General features: G+C 47.2%; 1 protein-coding gene across 1 annotated transcript in view; it reads right to left on the bottom strand.

The window, feature by feature from the left end:
- Positions 1–26415, bottom strand: part of LOC137434868 (F-actin-uncapping protein LRRC16A) — a 265856-nt gene that overhangs the window by 78433 nt on the left and 161008 nt on the right. Inside the window, 7 exon segments of the mRNA XM_078784989.1 lie at positions 3348–3515; positions 13011–13098; positions 14673–14848; positions 15001–15117; positions 24205–24333; positions 25971–26069; positions 26261–26354. Coding sequence (XP_078641115.1) covers positions 3348–3515; positions 13011–13098; positions 14673–14848; positions 15001–15117; positions 24205–24333; positions 25971–26069; positions 26261–26354 — 871 coding nt within the window.

Here is a 26415-nt window from a genome sequence, read left to right as displayed (position 1 = left end):
CCGGGGCGCCTCCGGCGCCCGGCAATACCGCAGTGCAGCTCATTAAGGCTGCATTGGGAGGGAGAGGTGTACACTAATTGATTGATTAATTGTATAATTAAAATCAATAAAAGATTATCACAAAATATTTTCATAATCAATTGGCTAATCGCATAACTAAACCACTAGTGCTTCATCCGAAGATGTATCTTTTAGAAATTTAATTAAATAAGTCATTTATAAAAAATTAAATAATTAATTGATTACTCAATAAATAATTAATCGATTAATCAATAAATAATTAATAGATGAAATGATTAATCAATAAATCAAAAATATCCTTGATAGCCACATCACTTGGTCACTTATGTCCAAATATTAGCTTCCCAGCTCAAAAGGTGCCTGAGATATTGGCCAAATGAGAAAGAAAATAAATAAATGATTAATAATGAAAATAAATAAATAATAATCATAAAAAAATTAAATTGGTAATCAATTTGGTCAGAGAACACATAAACTACCACTATTTCATCAGAATCTGTAACTTAAAAAAAAAATTTTTTTGGGTCATTAATCGAATAATTAAATAATTAATCGATTAATTGATTAATTAATAAATCAAAAATATCCTTTGCAGCCAAATCACCTGGTCATTGGCATGTCCAAATATCAGCTTCCTAACTCAAAAGGTGCCTGAGTTAATAATGGTCAGAAGAGAAATGAAATTTAATTAATTAAATAAGTACTTAATTAAACGCTAATAATTAAATAACTCCTCAATTAATTGATTATTCAAAAAACAAAAAATACCGTATTTGACAAAGGACTTGCTCACGACTGTGCCGAAATTTCAGCTTCCTAGCTCAAAGGATGGCTGAGATATCGTCCGGACAACCAAGAAAGAAAACAAGAAACCAGAGTGAAAACTGAGTACTCTCTTTCAGCGTGCGTCACTGCCGAGCCCCCTTTGGTGCCCGGCAATGACGATTTGCAATGCCTGGAGATGGCATAGGAAAGGAGCGGTGTACAATAAATAAATAAACAATGTGTTATGGTTAATGTTTCACCTTTGACTCCTTAAAATTGGAACAGGGTCTAAATGTGAAAAAAATAAAAGGGGCCTTGGTGTCTCGGCTCAAGTTACCAGCATGCCAAATTTAGAGTCCGTATGTATTGGACCAAGCTACCACCATGCCAGATTGTGGTTCTGGGTATGTTGGAGCAAGGTACCACCATGCCAGATTGGGGTTCTGTGTGTATTGGAGCAAGCTTCCACCATGTCAGATTTGGGGTCCGTATGTATTGGACCAAGCTACCACCATGCCAAATTTAGGGTCGGTATGTATTGAACCAAGCTACCACTATGCCAGATTGGGGTTCTGGGTATGTTGGAGCAAGGTACCACCATACCAGATTTGTGGTCATTGTGTATTGGAGCAAGCCACCACCATACCAAATGTAGGGTCCGTATGTATTGGAGCAAGGTACCACCATGCCAGATTTGGGTTCTGTGTGTATTGGAGCAAGGTACCACCATGCCAGATTTGGGGTCTCTGGGTATGGGAGCAAGCTTCCACCATGTCAGATTTGGGGTCTGTGTGTATTGGACCCAGCTACCTCCATGCCAGATTTGGGTTCCGTATGTATTGGACCAAGCTACCAACTATGACAGATTGGGGGTTCTGGGTATGTTGGAGCAAGGTACCACCATGCCAGATTTGGGGTCTGTGTGTATTGGACCAAGCTACCACCATGCCAGATTTGGGGTCTGTATGTATTGGAGCAAGGTACCACCATGCCAGATTCGGGTGCTGTGTGTATTGGACCAAGGTACCACCATGCCAGATGTGGGGTCAGGGTGTATTGGAGCAAGCTACCACCATACCAAATTTAGGGTCCATATGTATTGGAGCAAGGTACCACCATGCCAGATTTGGGTTCTAGGTATGTTGGACCAAGCTACCACCATGACAGATTTGAAGAGTATTGGCTCAGGTATGAAGGCGTGGTGTGTGATTGTAATTGTTGGAAAGTAAGAATAAAAAACAGCAAAAATAATGTGTATCCTCTCTTTGTAGGAGCGTAGACATCTTACTATAATTTACCAAATGTCCATCCGTCTGTCTGTCTGTCTGTCTGTCTGTCTGTCCGTTCGAAGGTACCGTAAAAACTGCTGAACCGATCGCAAATATATTTTGTGTGGATAATCCTGGGAACTCCAGGAGTAAAATAGGCTATTTAGTTTTCCCAATTTCAGCTTTAGTCTCCAGCATTCTCAGGTTTGGACTGCTGCATAACATTCGCGTTCGCATAACGTTCATTGTGACGATGTTTTCATTGTGACGATGTTGTTTTCCCGGGTGCCGCACAAACGGCTGCACCGATCGCTGCACAGCTGCACAGCTGCACCGATCAGACTGGGTGACCTCGGACAAAGACCTTTTATAAGGACACGGGTTTGAATCCCTGCTGATACTTGCTCCCGCATGACGTTATTTTCCCGGGAGCCGCACAAACGTCTGCACCGATCGAGATTTAACGGATGTTTATATAAATCGTTTAAAAGAAGAAAAGCCTTCAATTTCTGATATTTAGCCTTTTCATTTGGGCCTCCCAATTGAAGCCCCGCCCATAGGGCGGGTACCATTGCTAGTAAACATAATAAATGTGGGAAACTCGGTGCAAGTAAAAAGGGATAAAGGAAAGCAGAGAAGACCGTGATGTATACCCGAACAGTACATTTGGAGTGTGCCAACGACCAGCCTTGTCAATTTTCTCTCGTGTCCATCTCAGACATCAGCAGACATTGTTCAGCCTCAGGTTTTGGATTGGAGACAAACAAGTGGTGAAATGGATGCAACACAGTCATCTTGTGCAAAGTGTGTAAATGTCCGAAAGCTGTATGCCTTGGGCCTAAAATACCAGTGTGTGTTTTCAACCACGATTTGGTGACAAGGTGGTTCAAGGTCAACAGAGAATCAGACACTTAAGTGTGCTACCTGGAAGGTCGAGGCCATCGGGCTAAAGGCTGAGCATCTATAAAGCAACGGAATTTCTCAACCAAATGTTGAGAGAGGTATGCTAACCGCCACAAGAAAAAGGTGAAGGGGCGTTTTGTGTGTGAGCCCTTCTTCAAAGCCACGGAGGTTTGAAGAGAGGGCCGACACGTTCCTTGACCCTCCTCTCCTACAGCGGTTAGCCATAAAGACTGGATTGTCATCGCGAGTCTCCGCAAGCTTATCAAAATGGTGCTGAGTGGAATTCCTGTACGGCAAGCACAACTAAATTATAAAATGAAAAAAGAAATTAAGAAAATGTAAACAGGCAAACAAATGCAAGGTGTTCACTCCTCACAGTACATTTCATACCGTGCATGTATCCATCTCTTCGAGTTTCTCCCCTTCACCTTCCTCATCACTCGAGTTGTCTTGCTCATGAAGGGCTGCGTCCCGCCTGTCCCCGGCTCTTTCTTCGGTCGCCCCCGAGTCACCCTTGCACACGGACCCCACGGTGCCCAGCTCCTTCATGTACTTGGCCTGAGAAAGACAATTGCCATAACAGATCTTCTACAGCCGACTGCACCGACAAGGTGGGCTTGGCAATGACTTCTATACAATGTGAAGGTCTTTTCAATCTTAATACATACAAGGAAGGAGGAGAAAGTCAAGACCGGAGTGGGTACACGAGGGCAGCGTTTATCGCATAGCCTAAATATGGCACCAAAAAGTGTGACTGCCTCAAATGGTTGTCCATGCTCTCTACACCCAGAGAAACTTGTGAAGGTGTGCACAGGATGCACCGGCCACCGATTGGATGATCAATGACAATCCCGCCAGGTGGATTTCAATGGTGGTTCCTGTGGGTCCTTGGCAGGTTTATCATGCATTGCCATGCGTGTAGGAGTCAAGACACGGTGTTTAATACACCGATGCTTGTTCATTGACGGGTTGCTTTTCACAGCTGACTGGCCATTCATGAGTGGACTTGATAGGCCTGCCGGTGTGATTTTACACAAATCCGCAAAGGCTGTTTTTAGAATAAGATAAATGCTCTATTGTAAAGCACTCTTAAAAGTACTCCCTCTGATTCATCATAAATACAGTCGGTATATAGTATGGCTAAGACTCATAGAGGAACTGTGGTGTAGGGTGGTGCAAGAGTTAGTGAAGAGGCCTTTGAGCTATCGAGACTGGGTCTGATCCCAGACCCGACTACAAATTTCCAATTGGCACATCGCGGAAAGGGAGGTGCATCATTGAGGACGTTATCCTTTGGATGGGCACGAAGCTTGGGAGCTGTCTGCTAGCATTCGCTGGGGTGTCTTTCATAAAGAGTAGGCCATTGTCACCACCATCACAGGCGCTACTGGTAAAGACTCCAAACAATCGACCTCCGTGCACGGGACAAAGCACATGTATCTTCCCTAATGTGCGGGAAGTACACCTGCTCGGTAATGATGCAACCAGAGGCCGTTCTTAATTGAATCCCGGTCAAATATGCAATCACGACAAGAAGAACGGAGGAATTGTACTTGAATTAGACGCACGATAATAACGTGAAAGGCAAAATCGACTGAAAGACCCAACGGATTTGAACCTGTTAATTGTAGGTGCTCTGGGAACAAAGCTCTCAGGGCCGAAGTGGATGGAGCCAGCAAATGCACACAAAAGATAGCATGTAAGTGCAAAACGACGAGCAAAATTGATGGCACGCCATAGTAAATCTCCACAAAATGTTCCACCGGGGACCCAATATCAATTTTTGAGTTAATTTTTTTCCCCAATTTAAACCCCTGTGACCCCCAGTCCCCAACCTCTGTGGCATTAGCCGGAGGTCAAATCAAAAAAACCGTTAGATGTTTCATGCTTCCCCAAACATTGATTGCATATACGAAGTTTCTTTGTTAAAATGTTTTTAAAAGTGCCCGTAATTGCATTTTTTGCCACTTGTCCTTTTGACCAGGCCCCAGGCAGCGAGGCCAAAAATGACACTGCTCTTGCACCTTTATGTCATGTGGTGATTATAACTACCAAGTTTGGTAAATTTCTGCCGAACAGCTCAGAAGGAGATAGCGTGAAGGACAGACAGGAGGCAATTACAATATCCACCCCATTGATTTAAAAAAACATGAGGATAAATAGAACGGTATGGCACTCAGGACGACACATACCTCCACCTGGCTGAACAGTTTAGGTTTTGTATCCCACTGATACGCCGGATCTGCATCCATACCTTAACCAAATTCGAATCCGCTTCTCCTTGTCACACACCCATTTTTTTTTTAGATATCTTCCTGCCTCCCTGTTTCATCGTTCCTGCTCACCAGTTCCACATCCCTGTTTAGGTGGGTGATTTTTGTGGAAGAACGGAGTAATTTTTTTGGGAGAACTGAGTGATTCTTGTGGAAAGCATTCACTTGTTGTAAGCTAAATAAGCACAACTTTAAGGTATTAAGGAGAGCATGCCATAAGGCAAGGAAGGGGAAAGGATGGGGAGAGGAAGAGAGGTAGTGAGTGGGGTATGGGAGGAAAAGAAGGAGGGAGTGAGTGGGGGCGTGGGGGAGAAGGAGAAGAGGGAGGGAGTGAGTGGGTTGGAGGAGGAGAAGAGGGAGGGAGTGAGGGGTGCGGGAAGGGAGAAAAAAAGAGGGAGCGAGTGGAGTGGAGATGGGGATGAGCGCCTTGAGGGCGAGGGAGAGGAGTCGGGAGGAGAGGGAGGCGTGGAGCGAATGGAGAAAGAGTGGTGTGTGTGTGCGTGCGTGTGCACAGGATTGTTATAACAGCCTAGGGTAGGAGGTCCACCTGGTCAGCCAGGGCAGCACTGCTGATTGATGACCTGAGCGTCCCAAATTCATCAAGATGGTACTAGCTCTGCCAGATGGGCAGAGGTTCAGAAGCGAGGTTCGGCTAGGTAGTTTGAATGTGGCATCAATGGGGGGCAGGGGGGGAGGTGAATATGATTCAGAGGAGGAGGTTGGAAGTTCCTGTGTGTGCAGTGGACCAGATGGAAAGGAGACAGGGCGAAAAGGTTGGTAGGAGGATACAAGCTGTTGCACCCAGGTTCAGATGGAAGGAGTAATGGTGTGGGAATAATAGTATCGGAAGAGATCAGCAAGCAGGTGGTCAGAGTAGAAAGATGGGGAGGGACGGATAGTCATGGCATGGGTGGTGGTACAGAGGCAAATGATGTGTGCTATGTCGGTATATGGACCACAAATGGGAAGGACTGGGGCAGAGAAACAGAATTCAGGAACACACTGGAGAAGATGATGGGAATGGTTGAGCTGGAGGTGATGCTGATGGGGATGGTTGAGCTGGAGGTGATGCTGTGCATTGCGTGGGACTTTAACATGTATGTCGGAGTAGCCTAGCCGGCCGGATGAATAGGAATATTTTGGTAAATTTGGTTGGGGAACAAGGAATAGAAGGTCAAGAGCTGGTGGAGCTGGTGGCAAGGAAAAGGATGGCCATCGCTGGTTCATTCTTTCAAAAGCGGAAAAGCCATAAGATTACCCATGGGAGTGGACAGCACAGAAAATGATTGGATTTGGTGGTGGTAAGGAAGCGACAGCTGTTGAGGGTTAAATATTGTAATGCAGTGGTGGGAGAGCATGTTATCTCCCAGCACAAGACTGTGGTGTTTGTGGTGAGGTTGAAGATAAGGAGGGAAGTTAAGAGCAGGGGTGGGAAGGTTATTAGGTGGGGGAAGTGTAGGGGAAATGTCGCTGTGGATTACAAGTAGAGGGTGAGGGCCAGATATGAGCAACTTAGTGAAGAAGCAGAATATTTGGAGAAGGAGTGGAAGAAGTATGGAGAGCAATGAGGGGAATTGCAGAAGTATTGTGTGGAAGGACATCAGGGTGCATCGTCGAGGAATATAAACCAGTATGGTGGACGTTGGAAGCAGCGAAGGCAGTTGGTGAAAAGAAAGAGGCTTGGAAGAGGATGGAGAAGATCATGGATAGAGGAAGGCAGCCGGATGTGGGGTTGTTGCACCTGTATGGGCAGAAGAAGAAAGCAGCAAGGAGACTTGTGGATAAGGTGAGGAATGATATGGAAGTGGAGGTGTTCAACAAGTTGGAAGAGGATGGTGGGAGGAAGATGATCTATATATTATCTTGTGAGACAGGGATGAGGATAGTAAGGACATGTAGGGTGAGGAGAGGGGAGGAATGTGATTGAGGATGGTAGTGGGAGTCTAGTGACAGAGAAGGGCGCAGTATTGAAGGTATGGGAAGGATATTTCAAAGAGCTGTTGAACCGGGAAGGAAGCAACGGCGAGCTGAAGCTACCGAGTTATATGGAGGGGAAAGTTGAATTGGTGGAGATCATGGAAGAGGAAGTGCAGATGGCATTGAAGAGGGTGAAAAAGGGAAGGGTGCCAGGCCTTGATGAGATGTGTACAGAGATGATAATTGCAGCAGGAGAAGTTGGAGCCAGTTGGATGAAGAAACCGAGCTGTGGATGTTCAAGATCCAGGGAAGCACAGGGGAATTACACTCCTTAGTCATGTCCTGAAGGTGCTGGAGAGGGTTCTGGATGGGAGGATAAGGAAGAGTGCAGAGAAGGAGATCGGAATAGAGCAGCAAGGGTTTAAAAGGGGTAGGGGAACAACAGATGGGATGTTAGCACTGCGACAGCTGGTGGAGAAGAGGTTGGAGGTGCAAGGTGAAATGGCATTGGGATTTGTGGACCTGGAGAAGGCCTACGGCAGTACGACACTGTTCCAAGATAGAAGGTGATGGCGACACTGAGATGGATGGGAGTGCTGGAAGCAGAAGTTAGGTTAGTGGAAGAGATGTACAACAGAACTAAGGGAAGAGTTTTGGTTGGTCCTGGGATGTCTGAGGAGTTCAGTGTGAACATCTGTTTGAGGCAGGAAAGCTCTCTCAGCCCACTGCTGTTTATCATGGTGATGGAGCAGGTAAGCTGGAAGGTAAACATGAAAGATATTCAGGGGAGGATATACTATCTGTTGAATGCGGACTATCTGGCTGGTGTGTTGGAGAGTGGGTGGGAGATGCAGGAAGGAATGGAAGGAAGCATTTGAGAAACATGGGCTGAAAATGAGCATGAAGAAGAGGGAGGTGATGTGTGTCGGGCAGCAGAGAGGGGAAGATCAGACAAGGAAATAGGTTTGAGTATGTGGGTGGGACAGTGACCGCCGACCGGGGATGGTAGGTCAGAGGCAGAGGTGCAGAGGAGGATTCAGGAGGGTACGAACGTATGGAGGAGGGTGGAGGGAGGAATGGCAGACAGGAAGATTTCAAGGAGTTTGAAAGGAAAGGTTCTGATGTCTTGTGTGATGCTGGCCTACCTTTACCGTCTGGAGATGGTGACACTGACAGAGACAATAACAGAGGCTGCAGGTTTGATCAAGAACAACTGGGTAAGGAGGATTGCGGGAGTGAAGAGGGTGGACAAGAGGAGAAGGGCCGGTGCTCCTGCCTCACACCTAGCTCGGCTTCACGCTGTTGAAACCAAAGCTTTCAGAATTATTGGAATCTCCCGCGATGAAGCTATCTCTGAGGGCTTTTCACTCACTCACCGCAGGCAGGTAGGTGGTCTTTCTGTCTTCTACCGACTCCTCTCCGGCCTTGCACCCCCAGCTCTCTCTGTGCTCTGTCCCCCAAATATTCCTACAGGTCGCACAAGATCTGCCAGCCACCCTCTGATGGTTAAACTGCCGAAATCTCGGCTCTCTGCTCACCTTCACTCTTTCATTCCTCTTTTCTCCCGCCTCTGGAACAAACTCCCTCACTCCCTTCAATCCCACTCCTCCCTCCAGGTCTTTAAAACAGCTGTTCACCACCATCTCTTATCTTCCCCCATCCAAAACCTTGATCTTTTCTACCCCCGCTAATTCACCCCAGATCCACCTTGTTTGAAATTCCAACTTCTTTCCTGGAAGTCCTGGCAGTGTCCATATGTTTTATACCTCTCCCACCGCCCCCTTCCCATGCCCCCCCCCCCCAAAGCCCTCGCCCTCTCTCAGATCTCTCGATGTCTCCATGTCTCTCGGTCCCTGCTCTCAAATGTTGTGTTTGTGTCCTTCCCCCTCTCTCCCCATCTTGTCTACCGCTCCCGATGTTGTATGTTTTATGTGTCGGTTTGTCTTTCTGTGTGATTAATGTTCGCTCTTTCACGAGCCTCGATCTTGTATACAAAAAAAAAAAAGGAAAAAAAAAAAAGGGATGAACTGAGGGAGGAGATTGTTGTGCAGACGAGCTTGACGAGGTGATTGGTGAAATGCCGGCTGAGATGGGCTGGACATTTGGTGCAGATGGGGAAGAGAGAACGGCAAAGAGAGCGGATATGTTGAGGGAGCAAGGTCGGAGGAAAAGAGGTCGACTGTGGTTGAGATGAGAGGATTATGTGAAGAGGGATATCAGTAAGTTGGGAGTGGCTGGAGAGTGGAGAGAGATGGCTGAGAACAGAGGGACGTGGAGGAGTATCGTGGTCAACGCAGGGCCGAAGTTTGGTGCCATCTGACCTCACCCCTTATAAAGGGAAGAGGAGGAGAAGAAGAAGATGCTATATATCGTTTTGGTCCTTCCTCTCAATGGCGAAGAATCACATAAAAATTCTCGGATCCGGATCCAGATCTTCACCAAAATCGAATCAATTGGTTCTTGTCATTTACAGAACCTATCCACATAGTATTGTCATAACTCATCGACAACGTTTTGAGATATCGTGCTATATATCGTTTTTGGCCCCATATCTGAATGGCAAAAATCAATAAAATTTTTTATCTTATTGATGATTTTGATGGATGTGGATTCAGATCTTCACCAAAATCGAATCTATTTTGTCACACACGCCCAACCTGTCCGCCAAGTTCTGTCCGAATCCGTCCTTCAAGATGTATAGCTTTTTGAGATATTCTGCTCACAAATAGACAAACATACAGACAGAGGTGAATACATAACCTCCATCCACTTCTGGTGGCAGAGGTAAAAAACAAAAAGCAGTTTATGGTAAAACTGACTTTGTTTAGAAATGTCTATTCAGTTATATCAGTGTTGGTGTAAATTTACCCTGATGGGCTGGGTTAACTCAGCAAACAGATAGTTATACTTTTATATTCTTGTTTTTACCTCCGCCACCAAAGGTGGTTTTCACCCCGTCTGTCTGTTTGTTTGTCCGTTTGTGAACAAGATATCTCAAAAGGTTGTGGACGGATTTGGACGAAATTTGGCAGACGTAGCGTATGTGAAAAGGACAAAATGATTAGAGTTTGGTGAAGATCCGGATTCGGATCCGGCTACTAGAATTTTTAAAGTGATTCTTCACCATTGTGTGATTTATTTATTTATTTATTTTTGTATACAAGATCGAGGCTCGTGTAAGAGCTAACATTAATCACAAAAAGACAAACTGACAAATAAAACATATAATAAAGGGAGCGGGAGACAAGATGGGGAGAGAAAGGGAAGCACACAAGCACAACAGTAGAGAACAGGGACATCGGGAGATCTGTGGGAGGGAGAGGGCTTGGGGGGAGGAGGCACGGGAAGAGGGGGGGATGGGTGGGGGTTGGAGAGGTATAAAACACATGGACTAAATATATATATGTATACAAGATCGAAGCTCGTGAAAGAGCTAACATTAATCACAAAAAGACAAACTGACACATAAAACATAAGATAAAGGGAGTGGGAGACAAGATGGGGAGAGAGAGCGAAGCACACAAGCACAACAGCAGAGAACAGGAACATCGGGAGATATGTGGGAGGGAGAGGGCTTGGGGGGAGGGGGGGTTGGAGAGGTATAAAACACATGGACTAAAACCGATACATAGCAAGATATCTCAAAAAGTTATGGACGGATTTAGACGAAACTTGGTGGACAGGTTGGGCGTGTGACAAGGGCTAATCGATTCGATTTTGGTGAACATCTGAATATGGATTCGGATATGAGAATTATTGAATCTTTAAGTGATTCTTCATTGAGAGATCGGACGAAAAGCGATGTATACAACATGATATTTCAAAAGGTTATGGACGAGTTATGACTAAACTTGGTGGATGAGTTGGTGAGGTGACAAGAACAAGCCAATTAGAATTTGGTTCAGGTCCGAATCCAGATCCGGCCTATCAGTGGGACACAAAACATGAACTGTTCAGTCTGGCGGAGGTGTACGCTCTACCGAGTGCCATTCTAGTTTAATACAGGTATTGAGATTCATTGAGGCTTTAGTACAGGTATTGAAGCAGACCGATGGGGGTCAATGTATCAACAAACAAAATGGGGAAAAGAAAAAAACAGTGGGACAACAACAAATGGATGCATCACGTCATGAGGAGAGTAGTACGGGAATAGGGGTCTCATCAGGTGTAGTAAAGATCAGTAGTGGAAATGTGAGACTACGACAAGGTAGGTAGCAGCATGAAGACTTGAAATACCTCAGGGAAGAGCTCAATACAATGGACTCAACAAGACAATTCCACAGGTGAGAAAAGAGAAGGCATAACAATGTTGGTGACCACTGAATTTCAATTTGGGCTGGGTCAAAAAGGTCTTCTGGTAGAATGTGTCTGACCAATAGGTGCCGGTTCTGGGTGGAGAGATGAAAGTAACGGTAATAAAAACTGAAAAAGCAGCAATATCGGTCTTTTTTTGTTTGCACGAAAGACATCTTCAGGAACTATAAAAGACAAGAACCCTGGATATCTTTGGCTGACAGTTTGGAGAACATGGCGTGGTGTTGGACAGAATCAAATGCATGGGAGATGTCCAGTGAGATAGCGCTGAATCCTTGCTTGAGATTGAGAGCATCCATCCTTTGCTGACGTAGCGGAAGCAGCGTGTCCAAGGTGGAATGACCTCGTCAGAAACAAAACTGATGATTGGACATCAAAGAGTTGCAGAAGAGTTACAATAACGATCAATTCCATTACTTTGCTTATGATGAGGGAATGTCTGATAGGTCTATCGTTGAGAAGGTCAGTCTTGGAACCATTCTTGCGAATTGGAGTCCAGGTGAGTTTCCACGATGTCGGCAGGCGGTCCTCAGAGAATGACCTGGAAAAGAGCAGAGAAGGCAGAGTAGGCAACGCAGATGAATAGTTCTTGAGTATTAGGCACTGATGCCATCTTGACAAGTAGCGGTGGAGGAGTCACGAGAGACTAGGAATTTCTCCACCTTGGCAGGAGGGAAGTCTACGTGCCATAGGATATTTTCAGTGAGCGGTGGAGGATGAGTAGAGGACGAGAAGGATTAGAGACCTTGGCCTTTTCTGCAAAGGATTAGAGAAGGAATTTTATCCTTTTACAGACAAATTATATCAAGAGCACATTATCTGATGAGCCAAAGAGAGCAGAGAAAGAGCAAGAAAGGTTGGAGGGAAAGGTAAACATGACGAGGTCAAGCAGAGAATGGCAGCTAGTAGCTGGCTGAGATGGGCTGGACATTTGGTGCAGATGGGAAGAGAGGTTGGAGGGAAATGTGGTCTGGCAATCCTACAGATTGTGTGAGGTCTGAAGCATCACAAAAGGCCTTGGTTGCACTACCATGGAGAGTGGAATAAGGACCGATACCAAGCCAGCTGGAGTGGTGACAAATGAAGTTATCACATAAGGAAGAAAGAGTTGGGATGGGATGGCAAAGTTGACTGAAAGAGGATCACACACGGAGTCATCACAGTTCGGAGGGCGGAAGTCCATGCACATAAACAAGCTATTGCTAGAAGCTTCCTTATTAGAGGGACATATTCAATAGGGATTTGGTGGGTGGGGGAAGGGGACATGGACTTAGGGAAAGGGAGCTTCTAATGTCGACCATGACACACTACCAAGAAGACAACTGGGTCTGTCAAAATGATAAAGAAATAACCAGGAAGGGAGGTGGTGAATCTGGGATATCGTGTGAAAGAAAGTTTGTTAGACAATTATCCTTATTCACCAAGTTACCTCGCAAGCAAAGATCCTACAGCTACCCTAATTAGCTGGGTTAGCTCAGTGAGCCAATCTTCCAAAGTTATCCTTACAAGTTGAGTTAGCTTAGTACACCGAACGCTCACCCAAACTCACCAAGCGATGTTGTGTGGCGGAAAGCGACTCCAGGATTTCATCGACCAGTCGATCAGACAGGAACGTAGCTGCCGCGAGTTTGGCCTCACTGTCACACAAATATTGCATCACCATCATTAGCTCCATTTCAGCATCTGTAAAGTGTTAGTGAACTGTCGTGGATTTGTCTCATGCTAGCGATCGTTTTGAAGATACAATTGGTTTAAGCCATAACAAACAAGACGAAGCACTTCAAATACAAATTCACAAAAACTTGTCACTCAAAGGTCAAAACAAACTCGAGTCTCCTTTCTGAAGATGCCTCACTGGGTACCTTAACAGGTATCGCTTCATCACAAAGACAAATGTCAAACTTCAGACCGAAAAAGGTCTGAGTGTCAGTCCCTGATGGACCAGAACAAGTTCCACATCCGTGCTGCACCATTCATGCGGTAAAATGCAGCCGGCCCGGTCACAAAGTGCTGATTCTGTTGTGATGGAATGGAGAAGAATGGGCCACAGAAAAGCAAATCCAAAAAGATCCATCTTTATAGGGATTTTGAGACTTAGGGAAGAAAATGAAAACTAGAGCTACAGCAGTCGATGGCACGTCACCGCAAATCCCCACGCTTCCCACCAATAGCAAAGTTGAAAGATGGGGAAAAGCTCCACCAGGTTTTGAGTTCCAACAGGCAAAACGTTTTAAGTTAAAAAAATATCTTATGTTTTGACCCCTGTGACCCAAAGTCCTCACCCCCTGGGGCATAAACTTGGGATCAAATCCAAGAAATCGTTACACATTTCAGGCTTCCCCAATGTTAACACAAAGTTTCATTGAAAATGTTTTAAAATTTGCCCGTAATTGCATTTTTGGTATCGACCTTTTGATCCCACCCCAGGACCCCAGGGAGGGCGGCACCAAAAATGATACTGTTCTCGCACGTTCTTGCCATGTGGTGATCATAACGACCAAGTTTGGAGAATTTCTGCACAAACCGTTTAGGAGGAGATAGCGTGACGATGGAAAATTGGCGAAACGCCCCAATACTCAAAATTTTCCTTTATATCATAATAAATCCACGTACCAGGTTACAGTTGAATATGCTAAAGGCCTGGTGTTGGCTTAGCGGTTAGGGTGCTGGCTTGGGATCCTAGGATCCTGGGTTCGAATCCCGGTCGATCGCTAAATTAACGCCAGGGGGATTGACTCAGCCTGTCATCCTTCCGAGGTCGGCAAATTTAGTACCAGCTTGCTGGGATGAATGATCCCGGTGTGTGCCCCGATTTAGAATAGGTACACCGTATCCCTGCGCATCGAAGAGCGTGACCAAGGGTTGGCGTCAGGAAGGGCATCCGGCCATAAAAACATTGCCTCAAACAGGGAATCAGGATTGTCATGGGGCCCGCAAGGCTAACCTCTGCTCTAGCGGGGAAAATGACCTTAAAACGATCATTCATTCATTCATTCATATGCTAAAGGGGGTTGGGAAAAAGTCTGGAAAACCAGAGGTGGGATGGACAGACAGACAGACGGAGAGGAAACCTATAGTCTCCTCCAGTGAAACTGGTAGGGGACCAATTACCCCCGAATAAACCCTCCCATCCCCGTTTTTTCCTGAAAAGCATGGGGATAAAAAGAAGAGCAAGATTGACAGATGGAGTATTATTAGAGGTACGAGTTACCTCGTCTTGTTTAATATGTCAGCCCCAGCCTGCTCCATAAGGGCCAATCGAACAAAATCCTGTGGGACAGCCACCTTGGCAGTGCTTGCTGAGAGCAGTTCAGGTCGCAGGGACGGGCGAGAGGCCACGTGAGGACACAGCTCCACCGCCGCATCTAGCATGGACTCCACGAGCCCCTGCGGGTACAAAGGGTCCTCACTGCCTGCGGCCCGAGGTGGGACGGTGGACCTCACAGAAGGGGCAATACGCTCCATGCCAAGTAGATGGTCTGCCATAGATATCAAAATGCTTATGATAATATCGAGAAAAGGTTTACTCATGGCCTCACCTTCAGCTGTTTGTCTACAACCTCCGCCACATGCACCGCCTTGTCCTCGAGCGTTTCCTGGATGGCACTCATGACGACCTCCGCCTCTCCGCCAACATGGTACAGGCTGGGTAAGAGCTGCACCAAACCACGAATAATGTGCACATGCATATGTGCACACACAAATTAACACCCATTCAGTTTAACAAAACAAACATCCTCACAGGGTTTCAAGATTAGTGATCCTATGTAACTGCAGATACTCTCATCTCATAGTTTTGAGCAAAAGGGGAAGGAAGCAGAGGTATGCTCACGAGAGCAGCCAGAATGAGCTTATAGTGGTAATAAACATTTGCACGTACTTATCGGGATCAGTGACCCTATATAACTACAGACCCTATAAATAATCAACTTTCCCATATTATCCCGTTGATCTCAAGTAGGTAATTTTAACCATGGCACCAACACACAATGCCTACTCCTTTCCCTTTTTTTGAATGCAAAATCTAGGCTGATGGAAGAGTGATGTCACAGAGGTAAACAAGAACGGCAGTCGGTAGAGTGCATACCTGCGCTAGGTTGACTAGTTTATGTTTTGTATCCCACCGATAGGTCACATCTGGATCCGACATGAACCAAAATGTAATCAGCTTGTTCTTGTCATCTAACCAGTTCATCCACTAAGTTTTGTCATAAGTCATCCACAACTTTTTGAAACATCATGCTACATATCGTTTTTGGCCCCATTAGTCAATGGTGAAGAATCAATTAATAAATTAAATAATGATTGTATCCGGATCCGAATTCGGATCTTCAACAAAATCCAAAATCGAATCGTCTTTGTCACACACCCAACCTGTCCACCAAGTTTCGGCCGAATCCGTCCACAACGTTTTGAGATATCGTGCTATATATATATATATATATATTGTTGCGAATATGGAATTTGGCCTCCATATCCGCTTGTAAATATTCCCCTATTTTCTCCAATACTCCCCAACTTTCCCCAATCCCCCATTCCCTAGTCCCATTGCATGTAAATAACAATCAGTAGAGCCGACCTTCCCCTTATTCCCCCATTAAATGTCGTGCCCAGGTCCACCGCACCACACGTAGACAACTTTCGGACATCTTCCTAGTTATTCTTATTCTATGTCAGTTAAGGCCTCGTTTCCATTAATTATGACTCTTCGTTGCACCAGAATGTGATTATATGGCATCAGTAGTGAGTTTAGGACCTTTCCCATACCTCCTCCCATCTTCTTCCCCAAACAACAACAATAACAACAACTACAACAACAATTACAACAACAACAGAGGAGATGGCGGCGGAGCGGGGGAGGATGCGTCCTCACACCGGCTCGATTAGCTCCAGACCATGCGCTCCACGGGGTTACCCCGAAGGGGCTGGCTGTCAGCTCCTCGTCAGGGGCGGAGCCAGTAACCCCCCCGCACGCACCCAATGAGAAGCAGCGTGCCGATTCCACGAGGCGGAGCTAACGAGCCGAGGGCGTGTCACTCCCCGCCGGATATACGCGGCCCCGCGCCGGATGTGACGTCAGATGCGCCTCAGCTTGGAGAGAGAAGCCACCGCCACCCCCAGCGCGACGATACCTCCCCGCATCTTTGGACCGAACTGGACCGTACGTGATCCTGCCCTGAGCCCAGGTGCACCTGGAGCGATCGCTACCCGCTTTCGTTGCAATCAAACCCCCGTGTGAGTGAGCCTTGTCCCGTTTATTTGTCGTCTGTTGGGGTTAATATAAGCGTGTTTAAGTGCCCACCTTCCTATGTTTCCCTCTTGTCCCTGTAATCTAAACCTTCCGCATTATTGTAATAACAACCTTTGAGAACCGTATCCCTGGTGTCGTGTCGTATTAATTCCAGCCGTGTGTCTTCTTTTTCCTTCATTGGTCTAGCATAGCGCTATTAGTCAACGTTCGGGCACAATCGGGTAACTTGTGCAGACGTGGTCATACCATAAAACCGCTCGGTACATAACATCCAAGCCACGTCTGTAACAATTGGTGTCGAGGAGTGGAATTCGAACCCGGGACTAAATTAGTTAGGCCCAAATTTTGGGAGGGAAAATCGATTCGGAGCGCGTTTCCCGCGCGAAATTATAACGGCGAAATTTCAATTTGTTTTACGAAAATAAAAAAAATAAAAAACCGAATTTTGAAAGTCGCGCTATGGCGGATCAAGACAGCTGGGGTCCGGTAAAGGAGAGTGAGGTAGGGTCGATCCAGGACCAAAATGAGGGACAGGAGGAGAGCGAAGCAGTGAGGGCGGCAGGTTCGCAAAATAGCGCCGTCACGCACGAAGAAGCGGGCGCGCAAAATGGCGCCTCGCTGGTCACCGTGCCCGCGACCGAAGTAGCGCCGCTGGGAAGATTGGAACTTTTTTTTATACAAATGACGGCCCTTATGGAAAAGAATAGTGAGCGATTGGAAAACCAAATGGGGGTAATGGGAAACCAAATGGGGGTAATGAGGGACGAAGCGAGGGGTACCAGTGAGAAGTTAGACAATAATTTTGAGGAGTTAGACAAGAAAATTGGGAAGTTAGACAATAATTTTGAGGGGTTAGACAAGAAAATTGGGAAGTTAGACAATAATTTTGAGGAGTTAGACAACGGGATAAAAGAAGTAAAGAATGGGTTAACGGGGGTAGAAAACAGAATGGCCGCTCAAGAGAATCAGATAGAGGGAGTGAAACATGGGTTAACGGGGGTAGAAAACAGAATGGCCGCTCAAGAGAATCAAATGGAAGGGATGCAAAAAGGGTTAGAGGGGTTAGAAAACAGTATGGAAGGCAAATTGAGGGACATGAGGGACCAAGCGGAAAGGGAAGTTAAACAAATGGAGCAGCAGATAGAGGGGGTCAGAATGGGGGTAGAAACCAAACTGGATGCTCACAGGGAGGAAATGGAGCAGATGAGGGTGGCATCTGGGCAGGAGATGCAAGTGATGGGAGAGGAGATCAGAAGAGGAGTGAGTGAGGAGGTCGGAGGAGTGCGCGAGGAGGTGAGGCACTGTGAGGAGCACATGGAAAAGGAGGTGAGAAAGGGGACTGTAAAGTTACAAGGGGGCATAGAGGACCTGACGCAGGAGGTGGAGCAGCTGACGGTGGGACAGACGGAGTTAGTGGAGCAGGTTCAAAGGAACACTGCGGTATTAGGAGGTTTAAAGGCGACACAGAAAGAACTAAAAGATGACTTGGTAGCGACGAAGAGGGAATGTCAGATGGTACGTGAGGGACTGACAACGAGGCTGGACGAGGTGATAGAGGTTATGGAGACGAAGGACCGGCAGGTGAGGACGCACATGGAAACGGTCAAGGTAGCCTTAGAGGATGAGCTTGAGGAGACGTACCGGGGAATAAAAGAGGTGAAGCAGAAATTAGAAGAAGTGGAAGGAGGGGTGAGCGAAATTAAGAAGCGACGGAGAGAGGATAACAAAGAGATAAAGGAGGAAGTAAAAGAATTGGTCCAAAGTCTGTGTTCGGATCGTGATGATGTGCTCATTAACCGGATGAGGGATTCGCAGGTGATGGAGGAGAAGCGAAGAGGAAGAGGACCCGGTGTAAGTGGTGACCAATATGGTCGTGCGTATGATGCGCCAGGGGATTTAATAAGCTTGGGGGTCGAGATGGACCCGGGTGTTCGTGAGAGGCCATTGGTGAAGTGTGCGACAGGTCTGGTGTGCGAACATGGAGGTGTGCAAGAAAGTCCGACTCTGGGGTGTGTGAGGAAAAAGTGCGTGCCAAGGAGTGAGTGTGCTGGCGAGAGTGAGTCGGTCGTAGCGCGTGTGCGAGGGAGCACATGGAAGCGTGGTGTGGTGAGTGTTACAGAGGGTGTGACGGGAGAGTGTGCGCAGGAGTGTGCGCGAGAAAGGTGTGTGACGGACAGGTGCATGAGGAAAGAGTGCGCTGTCAGAAGTAAGGAAGAGTGTCCACCTGTGGTGAGTGTTACAGAGGGTGTGACGGGAGAGTGTGCGCAGGAGTGTGCGCAAGAAAGGTGTGTGACGGACAGGTGCATGAGGAAAGAGTGCGCTGTCAGAAGTAAGGAAGAGTGTCCACCTGTGGTGAGTGTTACAGAGGGTGTGACGGGAGAGTGTGCGCAGGAGTGTGCGCGAGAAAGGTGTGTGACGGACAGGTGCATGAGGAAAGAGTGTGCTGTCAAGAGTAAGGGTGAGTGCGTTGTCACGAGTGGAGGTGAGAGTAGTGAGAGTGACAAGGAGCGTGAGTTGGTTGTGACAGGTGAGCGAGGATGTACACCTGGGATGGAAGGATGCACACCTGGAATGGTAGAGCGTGAGTGGGAATGCACGCTGGAATTGGTAGTGAGGCACGTGGTTGGGTGTGCGAATGAGGGCACACCTGTGATTGTCACAGAGGAGGTGACCGAGGAGGGGGCGCGAAGAGGTGTTTTGGTGAGGTGTGCGACCAACGAATGTGTGCCAAAGTGTTCGGTGGTCAGGTGTGTGACCAAGGCTGTGAGTGGAATGAGTGTACCTGGGTGTGTAAGGAAAGGTACGAGGAGCATGGGCACGGCTGGATGTGTGAGCAAGGAACGGGCTGCGGGGTGTAAGCGTCCAGGTGAAGCATCGACGTTACACGGGTTAGAGGTTAGAGCGACTTTTAGCCGAAGCAGGCCCTCGGTGCGTGCCGGGCCTCGCTTTGAACGGCCGCGTCCAGGCTCCACTAGGCGGAGCTGGCAGCCCGATAGAAAGGGTCGTCATGGCGACCACTTTTTGGTGAGACGTGCCGGCAGGTCGAGATCGGGGCATTGGATGGCTCCGTGCCGAGATGGTGCGTGGGATCTCGGCCCGGGTAAGCCCCCGTCCCTGCACCGAGTGCCGGACGCATCCAGCCGCTGGCACAAAACAACCAGCATCCATTGCTTGGCTTCACGAAGCCGGGCTTTGGACAGGGATTGGCGCACCGAGAGGTAGTAGTGAGTAGACTGGGTGATGAGGTTAGTGTTTTGGACCCAAAATTAGAGAAAAACAAAATTTGATGATTGGCAAGGGATTGGCAGTAGTGATTGGCAGATGATGGGTAGTGATTGGCAAATTTTTAATTTGTTGAAATTTGATGTGCAAAATTGGTAGTGAGAGACCCCCGATGTGGTGGGATGGCAAATCCACCATCCTTCCCATGGTGGGGGCAAAGGAGCAATAGCTTATGGGGTGTATGGCAGTGAAAACTAGCCCGGGTGGGTTAGGATATTATATTGATAGGGATCTAGAGAAGATGACCTTAGGTGACGTTAAGTTTAGTTAGTGACTGATACCTGTAGTGGGGACGCAGGTAGATTAGTATGGATGATAATGACGAGGGAGCGCAATAGTTAAAGGGACGACTGGGAAGCGCAAGTTTCAGAAGGGAGTAGTTAGCTGAGATGATGCCGTGTTTGTGAGAATTGAACAGGTGTGATTGCACAGGTGTGCAACTGGACAGGTGTGTGGAGCAGTGTATGAGTAGTGAGTGTGTGGATCAGCGCGAATGCGCTTGGGGAGAGAAGGGTGCAGGTGGCACCAGGTGTGAGAGCACAGGTGTGCAGGTACAGGTGTGTGGAGAGAGTTGGAGTGAGTGGTACGGAGTGGTGTGCATGGTGCGAAGGTGTGGATGGGGGAAGAGTGGACCCCTTTCGCGAGCACCCGGGGCGGGTAGTGTAAGTGTTAGGTAGAGGGTGCAGGTAAATTGTGGTTGGATATTGGCATTTGTGGTGCGGTTGCAGAATGGTGTTGCGAATGGGTGCATTAGTGTTGTGGAAATGGCTGGGCGTGTAGCCTGTTAGTGTGTGTAGTTGGTTGGGCACTCCACCACTGTGAGGATGTCGGCCAGGTGAGGCCGCAGGTGGGCTCTGGGAGCCGGTAGTTGTGAGTGGGTGCCTGAGGATCCCGGGTGTGGATCGGGCAGCCCAGTGCCAGAGAGGGCACGGAGTGGGGAGAGAGCCAGAGGGCCTTCCCCTGGTAGTTAGGTTAGGGTAAGGAGCAGGTAAGCTCGGAGGCAACTGCAGTGGTGGAGGTGTGCAGGTGGGTAGACCCACTGGGAGAGGTACACGTCGCAGCCCAGAAATTGTACGAGGGCACCGGGAGATGAATCGGGGGAGTGAGACCCCAAATTGAAGAGCACCACAGTTTGGCCAATGGGAATTGGTTTTTAGAACCCATAGTGTAAGAGGGCCAATGGTTTGGCCGGAGAAAGACCCCGGGTAGTGTAAAGTTGTTAAAGTCATTTAGGAAATAGTTAGGATTAATGAACCTGTCGCACCATACGCAGCCACTTACCTGTGGTGATGATGATGACTCCACACCTGTGTTTTCTTTGTTTTGTTGCAGGAGATGAATCGCTGTGTGGATTTGTGAGACGCATCACGACGTGGATGAGACATTGGGGTGATTCCATCTCTCCCTCCTTAGGAGGGACTGATGATGAATTGGTGATGGCAAATTTTGATGTGCAGTTGGAGATGGCAAATTTTGATGAGAGTTGAAAATGGCAAATTTGATTGGTTAGGAGGGAGAGAAGACGAATTTGGTTTATGGGAGGAACGGGGAAGACAGTAGGGATGTTTGTCGATTTGTAAAGTAGATGTTTATGGGTAGTGTTGTGTTTTGTGGATACAGTAAGGGGTAACGGAGGGGCCATGTAGGTTACCTGGTGGGGGGGGGGGGCGTACGATAGGAACGTACCTGTCTCACCTGGTTCCCATGTGCCCCCAGTGTGCATTACCTTATATTGCGTGCACTTTTGCGCCCTTACCACCTTACTCACTTGTTTCTTCTGTTGTCTCCCACCTCCGAGGATCTGGCTTTGGGGTAGAGAGAGAGGAGAGAGAGGTGCTGGCGACGCAGTTGTGGGCCTGCACTTTCGCTGTTCGCTGCCTGGATCGGTACACCATATGGACCGCAATGTTTGTGGCCACCCACAATGGACCGCAGTTCGTTTGCGGCCAAGCACCACCCGGGGATGGACCTATGGGTCAACGTGGCACCTATGCCATACAGGTGAACCACTTTTAGTTAAACACCAAGTGCACCACAAGAAGAGCAAGAGACACCTGCAGGGTTAGGGGTTGTCGAATTTATTTTTATTCCAATGAACAATGGTGACTGCACCGATTGGTGGTGGGGTGGTGCTTTTGATGCTGGGATGGGGTGCTCTGCACGTTATTAAAGGCCGTCGGCCACAGAGCACTCGTGGGTTGGTGTATCGATGTTGGCAAGCGCTCTCTCTCTATGCATAACATCTGCATGTGTTCCTCCAAAAACAGGTCCTGGATCGTAGTGTAGATATCAGCGTAGTCTTGTAAATAATGCTCCCTACCGGCTGTATGTTTAGTTTGAGGATTCTTTCCGGATTCGGTTATCCTGTGGGTGTGTTTCTGTGAGGAGAAGGGTGCAACGTCGCAGGGGGACATATTTACTCATTTGTGAATATCTGTAAAACTGTCGCACTCAGGGTAGAGTTAATAGTAGAGGGAACTACATTGCGTGCCACACTAAAGTAGGTAAAAATTTATCGGGTCGGGACGCCCCGAGGGTAGAGAAGGGTGCAATGTTGCGAATATGGAATTTGGCCTCCATATCCGCTTGTAAATATTCCCCTATTTTCTCCAATACTCCCCAACTTTCCCCAATCCCCCATTCCCTAGTCCCATTGCATGTAAATAACAATCAGTAGAGCCGACCTTCCCCTTATTCCCCCATTAAATGTCGTGCCCAGGTCCACCGCACCACACGTAGACAACTTTCGGACATCTTCCTAGTTATTCTTATTCTATGTCAGTTAAGGCCTCGTTTCCATTAATTATGACTCTTCGTTGCACCAGAATGTGATTATATGGCATCAGTAGTGAGTTTAGGACCTTTCCCATACCTCCTCCCATCTTCTTCCCCAAACAACAACAATAACAACAACTACAACAACAATTACAACAACAACAGAGGAGATGGCGGCGGAGCGGGGGAGGATGCGTCCTCACACCGGCTCGATTAGCTCCAGACCATGCGCTCCACGGGGTTACCCCGAAGGGGCTGGCTGTCAGCTCCTCGTCAGGGGCGGAGCCAGTAACCCCCCCGCACGCACCCAATGAGAAGCAGCGTGCCGATTCCACGAGGCGGAGCTAACGAGCCGAGGGCGTGTCACTCCCCGCCGGATATACGCGGCCCCGCGCCGGATGTGACGTCAGATGCGCCTCAGCTTGGAGAGAGAAGCCACCGCCACCCCCAGCGCGACGATACCTCCCCGCATCTTTGGACCGAACTGGACCGTACGTGATCCTGCCCTGAGCCCAGGTGCACCTGGAGCGATCGCTACCCGCTTTCGTTGCAATCAAACCCCCGTGTGAGTGAGCCTTGTCCCGTTTATTTGTCGTCTGTTGGGGTTAATATAAGCGTGTTTAAGTGCCCACCTTCCTATGTTTCCCTCTTGTCCCTGTAATCTAAACCTTCCGCATTATTGTAATAACAACCTTTGAGAACCGTATCCCTGGTGTCGTGTCGTATTAATTCCAGCCGTGTGTCTTCTTTTTCCTTCATTGGTCTAGCATAGCGCTATTAGTCAACGTTCGGGCACAATCGGGTAACTTGTGCAGACGTGGTCATACCATAAAACCGCTCGGTACATAACATCCAAGCCACGTCTGTAACAATATATATATATATATATAGTTTTTTTCCACTATCTGTCAATGGTGACGAATCACGAAAAATTTCTCAGATCCAGATCCAGATCTTCACCAAAATCTAATCATTTTGTCTGTGTTACCGACTCAACCTCTCCACCAAATTTCGTCCGAATCCGTCCACAACATTCTTGAGATATCTTGTTCACAGACAGACAGACAAACAGATGGGTGAAAACATATAACCCCCATTCACCTTCGGTGGCGCAGGTAAAAAAAGCAATGTACTAAGGAGAGAGAGAGGAGGGCAGGAAACACAGAACCTGGACACCTTATGCAAAGAGAGTTGGCTTTATGTCCCAATCAACAATCTGTTGTCCCAAAAGAGAGTTGGCTTTATGTCCCAATCAACAATCTGTTGTCCCAAAAGAGGGTCGACACTGTGGGGTCTCTAACGTCCACTAACTAACGTCGGTAGATGGGACACCCGTTTAACTTGCATCCGAGGGACGGTGCACACACATCATCGATGAATCACCCTGTATGTGAAACACCGGACTGGCAGTTTATAGGTGTGTCGGGATACGCACCGTACGGGCATTCCGGGCATCCTTCATGACCTTCTCAGCGAGTAGAACCTCGGCTTGCACGTCATCCTGTGTTGATGGCCGCAAAGAGTTTAGCTGGTCTTGCACCTTCACACAGAGCCGGTCCACCATCTGCACCACGTGGGGAGTTCAGACGCACAGGAAATGAGAATCTCTCCCCTCCCAGTAAGCTACGATGCAATGAGTCTTTAAAGTGAATTGGAGTCTTGGGAGGGGAAATCATTCTATTTCAATTCCCAATGTGGACGAATAATTCACAAATCACAATAATACTATTAGGAGATGCGTATTGTAATACCGCAGGACAGGAAAGTTATCGTAGGTGTTTAAATGATGGATGACATGGTGCGCAACATACACGACACCAACGATAACCTCGGGCACAAGCCCTGAATCCCCCAAGAGAAGCCTCCATTACCCGAGAAATGTGCATGTGTGAATCACCCGCCAGTAGGCATGTCATTTTTGCTTCCACCGTGAGGCAATCCTCAAATGATACCAGTTGAGTGGTTCATTTCCCTGCATGCTGTGTTCATCTATTAGAGTGTGCATTATCATCCGACTGCAGTGGTTGATGGAGCGGATCATTCCATTTCCCATTGATGGTCGGGATTTGAATGGGAAGGGCAAACACATTGCATCGAACCTGGGCCACCTCAACAATATTGGGTTATTTAGACTTCAGTAAAACCATCAAGAAGATTTCATGTTTAAAGCTGTAGCACAAATTCACCTGAGAGTGTACCACGGCAATGATGGGCCAAATGACCTCGATAACTTGTTTGAGGTCAGTTTCTTGATTTTCAGATGTACAAACACACTCATCATACAGAGAATTTCCTTGTGGGGGTGGGCAGTTGTGCCCATGACCTGACCCCAGGTAACCCCAGCACATTTACAAAATGTGGTGGAAATTGGCCCAGCCGTTGTTTTTATATAATTTTCAAACCTAAACACAAACATAGAGAAATGCCTTGTGGGAAGGAGTGGGGGGAATTTTGAGGGAGATTTTTGTGCTTTGACCTGAACCTGAGTACCTCCAGTAGATATGCAAAATTTGGTGGATACTGGTGAAGGGGTGTGGGAATTGTATAGAAATCAAAAGTAAAGGACACACACACTCATCACTCTTGTGCATCTTACTATAATTCACCAAATGTCTGTCCGTCTGTCTGTCCGTCCGTCTGTTCCCAGGTACCGCAAAAACGGCTGAACGGATCGCAACGAAATTTTGGGTGGGTAATCCTGGGACCCCCTGGGGTAAAATAGGCGATATTGTTTTTCCAATTTTTCAAATTTCAAATTTTTCCAATTTTCCAGTTTTTCCAAACACGATGGAATAATATTTACCGATATAAACAGTGATGTGGCTTTTTTTGAAATTCTACAAATAGTGTTTAGATTTTGATGATTTGCGTGTGATACGATTTAACGGATGTTTATATAAATCGTTTAAAATAAAGAAAAGCCTTCAATTTCTGATATTTTGCCTTTTCATTTGGGCCTCCCAATTGAAGCCCCGCCCATAGGGCAGGTACCGTTGCTAGTAGATATAATGAGTGCTGTTGGGAGATGAGGGAATACGTCTGGAGTCCATGATTTACAAGTAGCTCTTGACGTCCCATCCAGTTTTTCACACAATATGCACGAGGGCTTTGTGCGCCATTAGGAAGCCACAAAAAGCTAAGCTGCTAAAAGTACTCAAAGCACAGATTTGTGAGAGTTTGCAAGCAGATGAGGATGGGCACCTGCTGAGTGGTACTGGTAACGATGCCCTGCTGTAGGCGGTATGCCTGTTCGGGGGAGAAACGTCGCACCTCGTGATTTCTCAGCAGATGATTCTCAATCTTGGTGTTATAACAGGGATGGAGGAAAAGCCAAGCGATGGAATCAAGGAGATAGTAAATTCCAAACATTTAAAGAAGTTTTCTGAGCATGATGTATTGATGTATAGTCACTGTAAAAAGAAACAAGGAGTTGTTTAAATCGGTTTGGTGTCTCTTATTGAGGATCTCGAAGCACAAACAGCACAAAGTACCTTCTGTAAAGCTTCCTCCGTGCGCTCGTGGTTCGATTTCAGAGCTTGGGATGCGTCGTTGATCGGTGTCGGCATAAACCGCAGAGTGCAGTTTCTGACATACCGAGAATGAGAAAGGGTAAAGAGCAAGGAAAATGACAGGTAACTAACAGAAC

The sequence above is a fragment of the Myxine glutinosa genome, chromosome 9 (genome assembly GCF_964187855.1).
Source record: "Myxine glutinosa chromosome 9, kmMyxGlut1.1, whole genome shotgun sequence".
Lineage (NCBI taxonomy): Eukaryota > Metazoa > Chordata > Myxini > Myxiniformes > Myxinidae > Myxine > Myxine glutinosa.
The sequence above is the reverse complement of the archived record's forward strand: the minus strand, read 5'-3'. Positions and strand labels throughout refer to the sequence as shown.